The following is a 13,254-nucleotide window of genomic DNA, read 5'->3' on the forward strand; positions in this document are numbered from 1 at the left end:
ACCTTCAGGTGGAGACAGACAGGTCCTTGAGACAGGAAGCAGCTGGTGTGGATGACAGCTGCTCACTAAAGCTCCGCGGGACCTCTATGTGGGTTGGGGGACATGAGCCGGACACAGCCAGTGTCTGCCAGACTCTTAAGTCTATACCTCTTTTTCTGAGTCATTGTAGTTTGTAAATCCTGCAGGGACAGAGCTCATCTGTGGAACTTAATGAGGGAATTGTTCAGCTCGTCAGACAAATACCCTTGGGAGGCAACAGGAGTGGGAAGATCATGCCTCTCTCTTCTGTAGGCTACTAAATTTGAAAAAGGCCAGGGGATTGTTAAGGGTTCCATCAGACACTCTTTATTAAAGAAGCCCGTGTGTCTCCTTATGTCTTCATACTATGGAAAAACCCAGAGCTGCAAGACGCATTGGGGCAAAATTAGCAATAAGCTTGGGGAGACAGGGACCAGGATGTAGATGTGGGGTGTTGATCAAGATAAAGTTCATCTTGGCCCCAGGGAGTAGCAGAGCCTCCCCAGGGTCTGGGAGATGAAGTGAACAGAGAAACTGATAGTATAGAAAAGACTGGGGCTGCTCCTGACTGTGTGGGGTCCTGGCGAATGTTTTTTGTGAGCTCCTGTCTATATAAGCAATTTGATTAAAACTGCCAAGTTCATGAGTCCATGTGAGGTATAATGATTACTCGTGAAGATTTAGGATATTGTAGAGAACAGGTAGCCATGGATTTGCTTGTTCATTCAGTGCATGTGACGGTTCTTTGTCCTATGTGTGATACTTTTCCTATGTCACAGTCACTCAACTCAGCAGGTCGGCACCATTCTGGCAGTCAGTCCTGAGCAATGCCATGGAGGAAATGCTGGACCAGTCAGTGCAATGATCAGCTCACCAGGCTGTTCTCCTGGAACCGGGGACTGACCGAGGAGCCCCAGCACAAATCCATAGGCATGCATCCTGGAGCACCTAGGACATCTGGTCAACCATTCCATGCAAGAGTGACCTTAAGGGAGGAAAGGGAGTGAGGTCTGCATAGGCCTGGTCAGGGCTAGGGGTGGCCTGCCTGGATGACACTGTTGGCCATGGCATGTCCCAGCACTGGAAGGAGACCTAAAAATTTTCTGGCAAGGCATTTCAAAGTGCAGGGCCCTCTGAGTCCTGGCTGAGGGCATCTCCTTGCTAGACTCTTAAGTAAATTCACGGAAAAGGCAAACACAAAAGATACTTCAGAGAAGAGATGACCAGCGTTTCTCACACCTGGGACCGGGAGTGCAGGGGGAGGGCCTGGTCTGGGGGAGGACTGCCTTCTCAAGACCAGGAGTTGAGTGAAGTGAGAAGGAGGGATCCCTAACCAGCCTTCTATCTGCTTCTTGTTCTGAGTTCCCCCTCAATGTGCATAAAATGGGCTCAGCCCTGCTTGCTGGCACTTGGCCATAGAAACCCAAATAAAGCAGTTAACCCTAAAAGAGCTTGCTGCCTCCTCCCTAGCCCTGATAGAAGCATCCAGGGCCATAGCCAGAGGCCATTTTCCACACAGGAGAAGGAACCTGTGTTAAAGGAAAGGTTATTTCCTCCTCCCACATTTTACCCATACATTTTCAACTTCCAACTTTCATAGACAACCTTTTTACATCTCTGCCTTATCATCCCGGCAGACCCTTGGACACACGTCATGAAATACTCTCTCCCCCCATATTCTTAGATGGTTCACCCCCCCCCAAGTCTCCTATTTGCTATGCTCTGTGTTCCTATTTGATGGATCAGCCCCACGCCTCTTCATATCATTGAATCCCTGACCCACCATCCCAGTCCTAAACCTGCCTCTCCCACCTTCCTCTCTGTACCCTGTCTCAGCTCTCATACTCTTACCCACCTTGACAGTGAGCCCAGGACCTTCCTATCTCACCCAAACCTGTCTTAGCACAGATTCCCTTGTTTGTTTGTTGTCTGTCTCCTTCATTAGAATATAAGTTCTTTAAAAAAATTTGTTTATTGTTTATTTATTTTTCAGAGAGAGTGTGAGCAGGGGAGGGGCAGGGAGAGAGAGGGAGACACAGAATCTGAAGCAGGCTCCAGGCTTTGGGCTGTCAGCACAGAGCCAGATGTGGGGCTCAAATTCTTGAACCACAAGTTCATGACATGAGCCAAAGTTGGACGCCCAACCGACTGAGTCACCCAAGCATCCCTAGAATGTACGTTCTAAGAGGACTGGCACTTTCTCTGTCTTGGTCACCTCTGAGTCATCGAAACTTAGCTCAGTGGATGGTACATCCTTGTTAAAAGAATGACCAGATGGATGAGTCATGTTTACATTTAAGGAGTTACAGGGGGCATCTTTCTGCCTATATATATTTTTTAAAAGTTTATTTATTTTGAAAGAGAGAGATAGGAAGGGCAGAGAGAGAGAGGGAGAGAGAGAATTCCAGGCAGACTCTGTGCTGTCAGTGCAGAGCCCATGGGGCTCAATCTAATGATATCACAAACCTCGAGATCATGACCTGAGCCAGAATCAAGAGTCAGATGCTTAACGGACTGAGTCACCCATGCACCCCTTGCCTGCATTTTAAACACACACCCATTGCATTGGAAAAATGTCCCTGGGGTGCCTGGGTGGCTCGATTGATTAGTTGAGTGTCTGGCTTCGGCTCAGGTCATGATCTCGCAGTTTTGTGGGTTCAATCCCCACGTCAAGCTCTGTGCTGACATCTAGCTCAGAGCCTGTTGCCTGTCTTCAGATTCTGTGTCTCTGTCTCCCTCTCTCTCTGATCCTCCCTTGCTCACGCTCTCTCTCTCTTTCAAAAATAAATAAAACATTAAAAAAACTTTAAAAAATGTCCCTGTCTACTTATTCAATCATCTGTGTCATTCCTGGGTCTGTTTCTATCAATCAGTTTTTCTCCTACAAACTATATTTTTCTGGTCCTTTGCATCATTGGTAATTTTTTTTCTATCAGTGCCCCTTCTATATTGTTGAATGTTAGATTTTTTTTTATTCCTTTAAATATTTTTGAGCTCTGTTTAGAAACTCACTGACAACAGTTTGACTCTCTTGAGGCTTACTTTTTAGATTTTGTTAGACGGCACCACAATAGCTTTGATCTATGGCTAATTTGGTGCCACTTCCAAAGCAATACCTTATGTGTTTTCTGTTCAATGACTTTTTTGTGAGAAGGTTTCTCTGCTATGGCTGTTGGGAGCATGAAGTACTCCCAACCCTGTGTTATTTCTGGAAGATTTTCCACTTGCTCCTCTCTGGTGGTTCTTTCCCCAGCCCTGAGTGATTTCGTCACCCGCATGCCTTGCCCAGCAGTTAGCTGAAGACTAGAGGTACCCTCTGGAGAGCTCTGGAGTGTGTCCACTCTCTGTCTGCAGCTCAGTCATCTCTTGTACTTGGCCTTGCCTCCCTGGACTCCAGGTTCCAATTCCGTAATTCAGGAAACCACTGGGCGCCCCCTGGTGCCCTCGTCCAGGACTGTGGCCTGAGCACTGTGAGTTGGGCAATTATAGGACTCATCTCACTTGTTTGGCCTCTCTTGGGGTCAATGTCCTGTACTGCCTTTTCCCAGTGTTTTATTGTTTTATGAACTTTGTCTAGTTTTCAATTATTTAAAGCAGGAGGGTAAACTGGGCCCTGTTGCTCTATCATGGCCATAAGTGGTGGTCTTATTTTTTCATAGATAGCTTACTCTCGCCCTTTCAGTAGGCAGCATGGATGGAAAGAGTGAACTCTGAGAAATTCTGCACCTAGTCCTATACCATCTCTGGGTTTCAATATCTGTATCTGTTAGCTATGGCTACAATTAATGTTTCATAACAAATCACCCCAAGTCTTAGTGGCTTATGACAACAAGCATTTATTCTCATGATTTTGGGTCTTTGGGTCAGCCAGGGTTCAGCCGATCTGGGCTGGGCTTGACGGGGAGGCTCTGCTCCAGGCTCCAGGTCTGCTGGCCTCGGCTCCAGGCTGTAGGCCGGGCTCAGATCTGCTCTCTGTATGTTCTGGGATCTGGGCTGAAGGGGAGGCACCTACCCAGGGCATGTTCTTCTCAAGGCAGATCCCTGGAGGCAAGAGGCGAGCCCGAGCATGCAAGGTCTTATCAAGCCTCCGCTTACATCACGTCTGCAAACACCCATTGACCAAGGCAAGTCACAGGGCCAAGCCCAAATTTAAGGGCTAGGAAAGGATACCCTGCCACCATGAGGCCATGGCAAAGCTTTGGGTGTGTAAACCTATTTAAGGGGGCAAAGTCTTAAGACTGGTTATTCAATCTACCACAGTTTCTCTGCTTCCTAAAAATCCCTGTGGCAAGATCTGAGCAAGCCACATTCTAAACACCTCCTGTCAAGTGAATAGCAGAGCACATTGAATTCTGGTAGGGACTGGGTTGGAGTCAGCAGTCAGGCTGCTTTCCAGAAGATGTTTTGGAAAGCTCTATAGTTTGGCCTGGAGTGAACTCAGATACCTCATTGAGCTCAGCATTGCCAGAGAGTCTTTTCAGAGCACTGCATCCATTTCTCCCATCTTAAAGGCCAGTGAACTTTGTGGAAGATGTACTGTGGTCAAGTATGTGTCCACATCAAAGGCCCGGCTTCCATTGGGAAGGGACGCTTGAGGCCGGGTTGGGGGTGGGGGGGTCCCTCTCCAGTTGCTGTACATACTTTGTATACAGCCCTCTTGGCAAGACACCAGGCCCAGCTGTCTGTTTTTCTCTCTTCTTCATTTCCTGTCCTGCCTTCAGTGATTGCTGCAGGAGGCGGGTTCACACCCTGCATGGGGCACACCACACATCTCTGTCAATAAGGCCTTTGGATCCAGGAGATAAGTTCTCAGCAGGAGATCTAAAGTCAATAGACTCTCACCAGCTCTAGAGGGCCAAGGACACTAATGTGTGCCAGGTACACTGAGGCTGTTTCCGAGGGACTCTGGCCAACTCCATGCTGCCTCAGGACTCTTAAGAGTGTGGGTCTGTGTTACATGTGTGCCCTGTGGACTCGGGGAGTCTTCGAGGATCTGGCTGTAAGGGCTCTGTTTGGTATTCCTGGGTTCTACAGACTTTATTGAGGACTTACTATGTGCCACAGAACTACGAGGACCAGAAGTGGACCAGGGAGGCTGGACCCTGCCCGATGGGCCTCAGTCACTGAGCCAGAGTTAAGGTGTGGGCCAGACACCAGCCCGAGAAGTCTGGGTTCTGTCTCTGCCACTCATTAATTGAAGGAGTATTTATTCAGTGCCAACTTGTGCTGGGGACATAGTGATGAGCAAGACACATAGGTCCTTGTTGTCATGGAGCTTTTAGTCTTGGGGGAGGGGTTGCAGGCCATAAAAAAATAAGCAAATAAAGAAAGATGATATGTCAGGCAGTGATGAGGAAAATAAAACAGAGAAATGGGATAGAGAGTAACTAGGGGGTGGCTCCAGTTGGGTGGGCCAGGAAGCCTCGGAGGAGGGGACTTTTGCCACTAACAAGCCCTTAGAAGCCAGCCCCTGCCCTTTGCTTCTGGGTTTCTAATACTACCAGTGAGGGTGTGGATTGGAGGAGATCATGGCCCGCCTGGCTTTGAAATGTGATCATCTACCTTCTCTTGCATGATTCTTTTACCCAGTCCTGGGGATGGGGGACACTAAGCCAATTTGATTTATTTTCCTCTGCTCTCTCTCCAGAGCGGCAGGTCCTATATTCATAGGACAGAGATAGAGAGAGTGGTAGACAAACACCTTTATTCAATTAGTTTCATTTCAGATGCCCTTCCTCTCCCCACTCCACACCCCTCCCCACCTACTGCTGGCTTGGGACCTTGCTGCCACTGCCCTCCAGGGCCTACTGTTGTATCATGCAGCCAAGCCCCGGAATGCTGCAAGGGCTCACTGAGGCAAGCCCCCAGCAGCTCTGTTTTCCTGGTGGGAGGGGGAAATTTTGGCCCAGATCCTGCAGAGCCCCACGAGGCTGGGTGAGGGTGTGAGGCCCAAGGTCACACACTGCCCCTCCCAAGCTCTCTGCAGAGCCATCCATGGCTCCCAGGGTGCAATGATGTCCTTGGATTCTGCAGGGTAGGTGATTCCCCATAAATACCGCTCATTAAGTTGCTGCCTATGGGTCATATGGGCTGTGAGGGTGATTGCGGAAGGTGTGGTTTGGGAGATCAGGACTGGCCATCAGGATGCTTTGCTTTCCGCTGCTTTGTCTTTGGCTCCAATGTCCTGCCTGGCTTGCCCCAGCCATCCCTGGGCTCCCACACCAGGGGGTGGGGCAGACAGCGGGCTGGTAGGAAGCTAAAAATAACAGATTGTCATTTCTCCCTTATTCTACCAGCGTGAGCTTCCCCTGCCACTACATTATGATGGTACTATTTCTTCATCTCCAAGGTCTAAAATCGACCACTACAGGGGTGAGCAGAGCACTTATCTTACCCCCTAGCTCCCTGGCATTGCCTGGTCTAGCCAACAGCCCCAGCACCCACAGCAAGGATGGTTCCAGAAGCCCCCAGCCTCACTGGCAGCCTCCAGGACACCATCCTTAAGGAAACACAGCCCCTCTTTTGGAACTCAAATCATCAGTTGCTCCCAGCAGCCCACAGATCACATCTGCAGCCAAGGCGAGTAAGAAAAGGTGCCTTCCTTCATCCATACTCCATTCTTGCTGCCACAGTGCATGGCTGGACACTTACTGGAAACCTGAAAGGAGACAGGAGGTTCTTGGTTAGGCTGTGCATGGGGGCACTGATTTCTCCCTGATGGAAGCACATGAGGAGGCAGCGGCAGATTCCTTGGGTCTCGGGCAGTGTGCCTCTCTGTGCCCAGACTCCTAGAGCCTGCATTTGCTCCCCCAGCAGTGAGGGATGATGCCTCCTTTGCCCTCTCCCTGGGCCAGGACCAACAGTCATTGTCCGGCCCCATTGACATTCCTACCAAATTCTCCAAGAGATTCTCTTTTTGCTCCTTATATTCACTGTATTCCACCTGACCACCATGGCCCATCCTGTCACCTCCCATGGCTGGTCAGGGAGGGAGAAAGGTTCTCTGGACTAAACCAGGGCCCCTGAGGTCTAGCCACAATGGTCCCCAACCCGTGGTGTGACTGGGCAAATCATCTTAGTTTCCTGGTCCTTAATTTCCAAATACCCAGATCGATGGAGTAGATGAGGTGCCTGGTAGAAGAAAGAAAGGCGGCTGGCATGGCTCCTTGCTTCTCGAAGTGTGGTCCATGGATCCCGCAGCATCAGCATCCGCAGGCGGCTTGTTAAGAAATGCCGAATCTAAGACCCTACCAGACTTACAGCACCAGAATCTGCACTTTAACACAACCCATAGATTTACTGGCACATGAATGTGTGAGAAGAAATGCTATGAGTGACATGCAGTTAATTTGCTTCAAGTTTGGCTATCATAATACGAGCAAAGGGGCTTGGGAACGTAGTGTTTAAAACACTCGCAGAGGGCGGAGAGATTGAGGAGCAGGGTGGCTGCAGCCGTCTGGGTGTGGGCACGGGGGCCTGGCAGCAGGTGGGGAGTGTGGGCACGCTCTGCCGGACATCGCTGAGGAAGAACCAGTAACTCTCTGTGCTCCACTGAATGTGGGAGGTGATAGGAAGGGAGGGGACAGGGAGGGAGGTGACAGGGAGGCACAGGTTGAAAACAATTCGAGGCTACGTGCCCTCGGTCCTTCAGATCTAATTCTGAGCACAAGACCCCAGGCTGTTTAATTAAGTGAAGATGGTCCTTACTTTTCAGACACTCCTAGCTGTTCTAGGTGAATCTCAGGGTGGGAAGGAAGAACACCAGGCACACCAGTGCATATGAAGGGGATGTGCTCCAGTCACTCTGGGCCCATGGTTCCCAGCTCTGCTGTGCATTGGAAACCCCTGGGGGAGGGAGGGCTTTAGAAATCCCAATGCCCAGGACAGATTAAATCAGAATCTCCTGGTGCTGGCAGGGGACCAGGTAACTCCAATGAGGAGCCAGGGTCGAAACCCACTGCTTTCATGGGCTCTCTGTTCCAAGGGCTGTGAGGGCAGGTACCGGGGACCAGCAGGCATGTGGCTTCTGGGCACATCCTGGCTCTGGTGTTCTGTCTGCACCACAGACCAGCAGCCTGGGCCAGGACGAGTTAGGGTGGGGAGGAGCATAGGGTCTGAGCCAGCTCCTACCCCTGGACTGTCACAGCACCCCACACGTACACTTGCCTGCAGTGGTGACCAGTGCAGGGGTGTGGCTGAGACGGGGCTCCACAGACCCAGACCTCAACCCCGCAGAAAAGGCGCCATTTCTTTACTTGACGAACCCCAGTGAGGAGGCAGCGCTGTCAGTCTTCACTGGGATTTCGTGACCGTAGGTTCCCAGACTAGAGGGTATTGCTACTGAGAAATCATTGAAAGGAGATCACTCCTCACCGTGTCGGGCCCGTTCTCACCAGAGGCCAGTTTCCCGCTAACAGCTCCGGGTGCTTGACTGTGTATGAGGGACTTTCATGGACATTATCTCAGGAGAGGCTGGCCACCTTGACGAAGGTGGAATCTGAACTGGACAGAAGTGTGAAGGCTGGGGAGGTGACTGGCCTAAGGCCAGGCCACACAGGGCCAAGGGTCAAGGAGCCCCGTGTTTAGGCCTTCTGTCTCCCGGTTCTGGGGTCTTTCCATTTCCCTGGGTCGGATCCTGCCCAGCAGAGAGCTGGGGAGCTTCTTGGAGTGGGGACAGTGGCATCCAGGCTGGCCGGGGGCTCTGCCTGGCACCGGCTGGAGAAGAGGGCTTGGGGGTCACACCAAGGTTTCTGTCCAGATGGAAACCATTCCAAACTCAGGGATTAAGGAAGGCTTTTTAAAAGAAGCCTCTAGAAAGGGGTTAGCCTCATTGTCTCAGATCTTAAAGCCATCCTTGGCAGTTGGAAACAGCAGATTTGACATCGTGGATGACGAACGCCCCATACGGGGGATATATACCTGTCCACACGTGCCCCTGGCAGGGATTGAAACGTTCCACAGCTTTTCCATGAATCCTAAATCAACCAGATTCATCCCGGCCCTCGGTGAAGTGTGGGAGCCGGCGGGCGAGGCTTACGTTAAATCACCCTCTCTGGGCTCCTGCTCTTAAGCTGATAGTCACAAATTCCCCATAATGAGCCCTCCTGAAGAAGCCCAGACAGACAGCACCACTAAATTAAGAGCAGAGGGAGCCCAGGGCAGGGAAGAGGGAAGTGTTTGCTTTGGCAGGGGAAGGTGCCTGGGCCCGGCCTGCATGTTTGCCTGACAGGGAGGCCTGATAAGTGGGCTGTGTGGAAAGTGCTGCGTGGTGGGGCCTGACCATCTGCCGCATCGGGGGAGGCCCCACCTGCGGGCCCCCTGGCCCTGACCCGGTGGAAACCTCGTCACCCTTCTTCAGCTTCCTTTGCAGCCGCACAGCCACTAAGAACCCAAGATTATTTTTTTCCCCCTTAAGAATAAAAATTGAACCCTTGAACTTTTGTTTTGACGAATTACTTCCAGGCTGCCGATTGTTTGGAGAACAAAGCTCCCAGCTGCAGGGCAGGTGGAGGGCAAGAGACGAACACCTGACAGACTGCAGGGTGGCTTTTCATGACAGCGTGGCCAAGTGGAGAGAGCGCAGAAAACCTGGGTTATCCTAGCTCCGCCATTTGTTAGCTGGGTGAGTTATTCAACCTCTGAGTGCCTCAGTTTCCCCTCCTGTCAAAAGGGGGGTCGGACTCTTGGCTCTGTACACTTAGAGCGCCCCCAGCTTGCAGTACAGTTTTCTGCATCATATAGGCAATGGAGTTAGCGGCAGGGCGCCATCTTGACATAGACCTTGGGTTTACGCCTCTTCTCTGAGATGGTTGGAAGTAGCGTCTTTATGTGGGCAAAAGTTGGGTAAACATAACCAAACAATGTTGCTGATGTGTAGACTTCTTGAGGGATGGATGACGGTTGATTTCTCTGCACTCCATCCCCGTGTGTCCTGGATGCAATGCCCTCTCCTTCCTCGAAGAGTTTTCCCTGCAGGCTTAGCCCTCTTTTCCATGCCATCAGCCTCCTTTCTTCTCCTGGACTGTTCCTCTCCATACGTAAATGTGTCTTCGAGACCACTGCTTCCCTTCAGCCTCCTGGTCACTCCCCCTCCCTGCCAAGCCCCTGGGTCAGCTGTCCCCATTCTGTCTCTACTTTTGCTCCGCCCTTTCTTTCTTCAACCACTGCAATGGCCCCTCCATTCTCCCAGGTCCCCGCCTACAGGGTGCTTGTCCAGGGCCACCGTGACATGCAGAGTGGCCACCGGGCCACTGGCCACTCAGCAGCCCTGGGCTCCACCAGCCTGTCTCCTGTGGACCAGGCTCTCCCGCAGGCCTGCCTGAAGTCACACTTGCTCCCCTGCTGGCTCTTCTCTTGCTCTGGCTGAGCCTTCTCACTAGCTTTGGCAGATCTTCCTGCTTACCTCTAAATGTCAGAGTGCCCCAAGGGTCTGTGTCAGCGATTAGAATAACCCTATTTGCTCTCTTCAACAGGGATTTCACCCAGTACATGGCTCTATACTCCCTCCAGGCCTTGCCACTGAGCTCTAGACTCATGTTCAGGGATGTACTTATCTCCTCTGAGGTCTCAAAAGGCTTCTGAGACTTTGAATGGCCAGCCAGAAATCTGAATTCCCCCAACAACTTTCCTCTGGTGTCCACCCCTCCCTGCCTTCCTGCTGATGGAATCCCCATCCTGGTAGTTGCTCAGAGTGTTTGCCCAGAGCCCTCCTGGCTCTCCTGTCCCTCACGACTCATGTCTAATTTGCTGCCAGGTCCAGACTACCCTCACCCTTGCCTGGACCTCCCCAGGAGCCAGATGCCTGCCACTCCTGGACCTCTACAACCACTGCTGTGTACAATGGCCGGAGTCAGCATGCCAAGGCCCCAGTCAGACCGCATCACACCATGGCTTAGAGTCTTCAACGGGTTCTCACTACACCTGGAATAGAAGCGGAGGCCCTTACCCTTGTCCATAAGGCTCTTGTTCTCGAGCTGAGCCCTTCAGTAACTCAGGTCTCCTTCCCACCCTGTGACCAAGCAAAGCTCCCTCCAGGGATGTTCACCTTCTGCTCCTTCTGCTTGAAACGCTTGCTCACAGAATGCTGTATGGCCACTCCATTCTTACTGTTCCGCTACTGGTTCAAGGTTCTCCTTTGCAAGGAGCCCTGCCCCAGTGAACGGCAGCCTTCCCTGCGGCTCTCTACAACCTTTAGATTTTAGCTATTTCATAGCGCTTACCAGCACCTCAAATGATCTTCTCTCTCTGCTGGTGTGTTCATCATCTGTCTCTTCCCCACCCCCAGAACGCCACGGGTTTGACTCCATCTTATTCATGGCTATGGCCCCAGCACTGATACAGTGCTTGGCATACAGAAGGTGCCCAATAAATACAGGTCTTGGGGAGACCTGACAGTGCTGCTGATTCCAGTGGTAGAGAGAACAGTGGGCAGGCTGGCATCTCAGGGAGGGTGAGGATGACATGGCAAGGCTTGGGACACTCCATACCTGTGTGCAGACCTCTTAGTGTCTCAACTGCAGACAGCTGGCTGTGAAACTGACTGTGGGCTCTTGGGGCAGGTGTCAGTCAATATAGGACCCAAGTCTGGCATTTTGTCCACAAGGAGTTGACATGGGCAAGCAACGCTCAACCTGCCCCGTAGGCTTTGGTTTCTTGGGATGAGGTTAAATGCAGGGCTGGGGGAAGGGGTCTTGGGTCTCATTGCTGTGGGTCTCTCGGGGAGAAGGGAGGCAGGAGAAGAGAAGGCCTGTCCACAGGAGGGGTCAGCTGCCAGGAGGAGGATGGGGGGAGGTTGGTGACAAAGGCTAGGAAGGGTTTTCTCTGCCTCTTTCTGTTGTCTGACACAACACAAGTATTTCTTCGGTAACTGTTAACGGTGTTCTCAGGCCTGAGCCTTCAAGTGGTGTTTACATCTACAACTCATTGGCAAGAACCACGCTCCAATAGGAGAATGGTATTTCTAGCTAGGGATTCAAGTTACCAAACCATTGCTCAGCCCCTTCCCATATGGAGAAGGCTGGACAAAGGAGAGCTGGCTTTGGGTACATGGGACAAAAGGAGTTGAAGATCCAGAGGAAGGAGGGAAACCTTTGCCAAGCAGGGCGAGAGCACCTGAGCCCACCACCCCCTTGGACATGTCTTGGTGTTTGTGATGTTGTCTCCTGGAGCTTTATCCAGGAGGAAGCAGAGGCCGGGCATGTGTGAAGGGACCACAAGGTCAGTCCTGTGGTTTCAGGAATATGCAGGAAGCTCCCTTCTCACTCTGGCCTTTCCTCTTGTCTCCCTCAAGGGTTGGTGAGCAGAGCTGGGTGACCTGTGGCCCTGGAGGAGGAGGAAGGTGCACTTACATTTCTTCTGCAGAATGCTCTGTCTGGCCTTGATGAATGCCAGGATGTCGGAGTCAATCTGGCTGTCCCCAGTGAGAGGGACAGATGACGCTGGCTTCTCAGGGACGCTGAGGACAAGCACATGTCACACATCACTGCATCTTACATTTGAACTCCACGCTTACCTTTCCAAAGTGCTTTCCATGTTCAGTGACCGGCTCTCACCCAGGAGGCTGTGGGACTGCCGTCTGCCTCCTCATCCCTCGACCATGTGTGTGCAAAAGCCACAGTGACCCCTTCATCACATCCTCCTCCTCTGGCTTAACTCTGTCAGTGGATTCTCTCCCTCTCGGAATAAAATTCAGACTCTCTTCATGTGTGATCTGGGCCCTGGTCTACTACCACACTCTGGCTGAGTAAGTTGCCATGGCTGAAAAAAAAATACTACATTTCCCAGCCTCCTTGGTAGCTATGTGTGGTCAGATGGCCAGGTCCCAGCCAATGAGATTTATAAGAAGAAGTGTGGGATTTGCAAGAAATCCTTTTTAAAAAGGTAAGAATGGAGTGCCTGGGTGGCTCAGTCGGTTGAGTGTCCAGCTTTGGCTCAGGTCATGATCTCCCGGTTTGTGGGCTCGAGCCCCATATTAGGCTCTGTGCTGACAGCTAGCCTGTTTCAGGTTCTGTGTGTGTCTCTCTCTTTGCCCCTCCCCTTCTCATGCTCTGTCTCTCTCTGTATCAAAAATAAATTAAAAAAAACATTAAAACAAATTTAAAAAGGTAAGACTGTATTTGCCTTTCTCCATCCTCTTTTTCCAGCCAATAACCAGCATCCCCCCAAGAAAATCAAAGCATTGCCCTCCTGGCTCGCGAGCCTCGTCTGTCCTCACACTGTCCTTACACAGGGCAGGTG

At 51.4% G+C, this 13,254-nt stretch overlaps 1 protein-coding gene across 3 annotated transcripts in view; it reads right to left on the bottom strand.

Moving 5' to 3' along the window:
- Positions 1-5,712: 5,712 nt before the first annotated feature.
- KIF6 (kinesin family member 6) overlaps positions 5,713-13,254 on the bottom strand; it is a 382,012-nt gene continuing 374,470 nt past the window's right edge. For all 3 annotated transcript variants that reach the window (XM_029945027.1, XM_029945028.1, XM_029945029.1), the window contains 3 exons: positions 12,366-12,472; positions 6,670-6,676; positions 5,713-6,274 (listed from right to left, as the gene is read on the bottom strand). In XM_029945027.1, coding sequence (XP_029800887.1) covers positions 6,145-6,274; positions 6,670-6,676; positions 12,366-12,472 — 244 coding nt within the window. In that variant the 3' untranslated portion in view covers positions 5,713-6,144. The remainder of the gene's footprint in view (positions 6,275-6,669; positions 6,677-12,365; positions 12,473-13,254) is intronic.

This window comes from Suricata suricatta, chromosome 7 (assembly GCF_006229205.1).
Source record: "Suricata suricatta isolate VVHF042 chromosome 7, meerkat_22Aug2017_6uvM2_HiC, whole genome shotgun sequence".
Taxonomy (NCBI): domain Eukaryota; kingdom Metazoa; phylum Chordata; class Mammalia; order Carnivora; family Herpestidae; genus Suricata; species Suricata suricatta.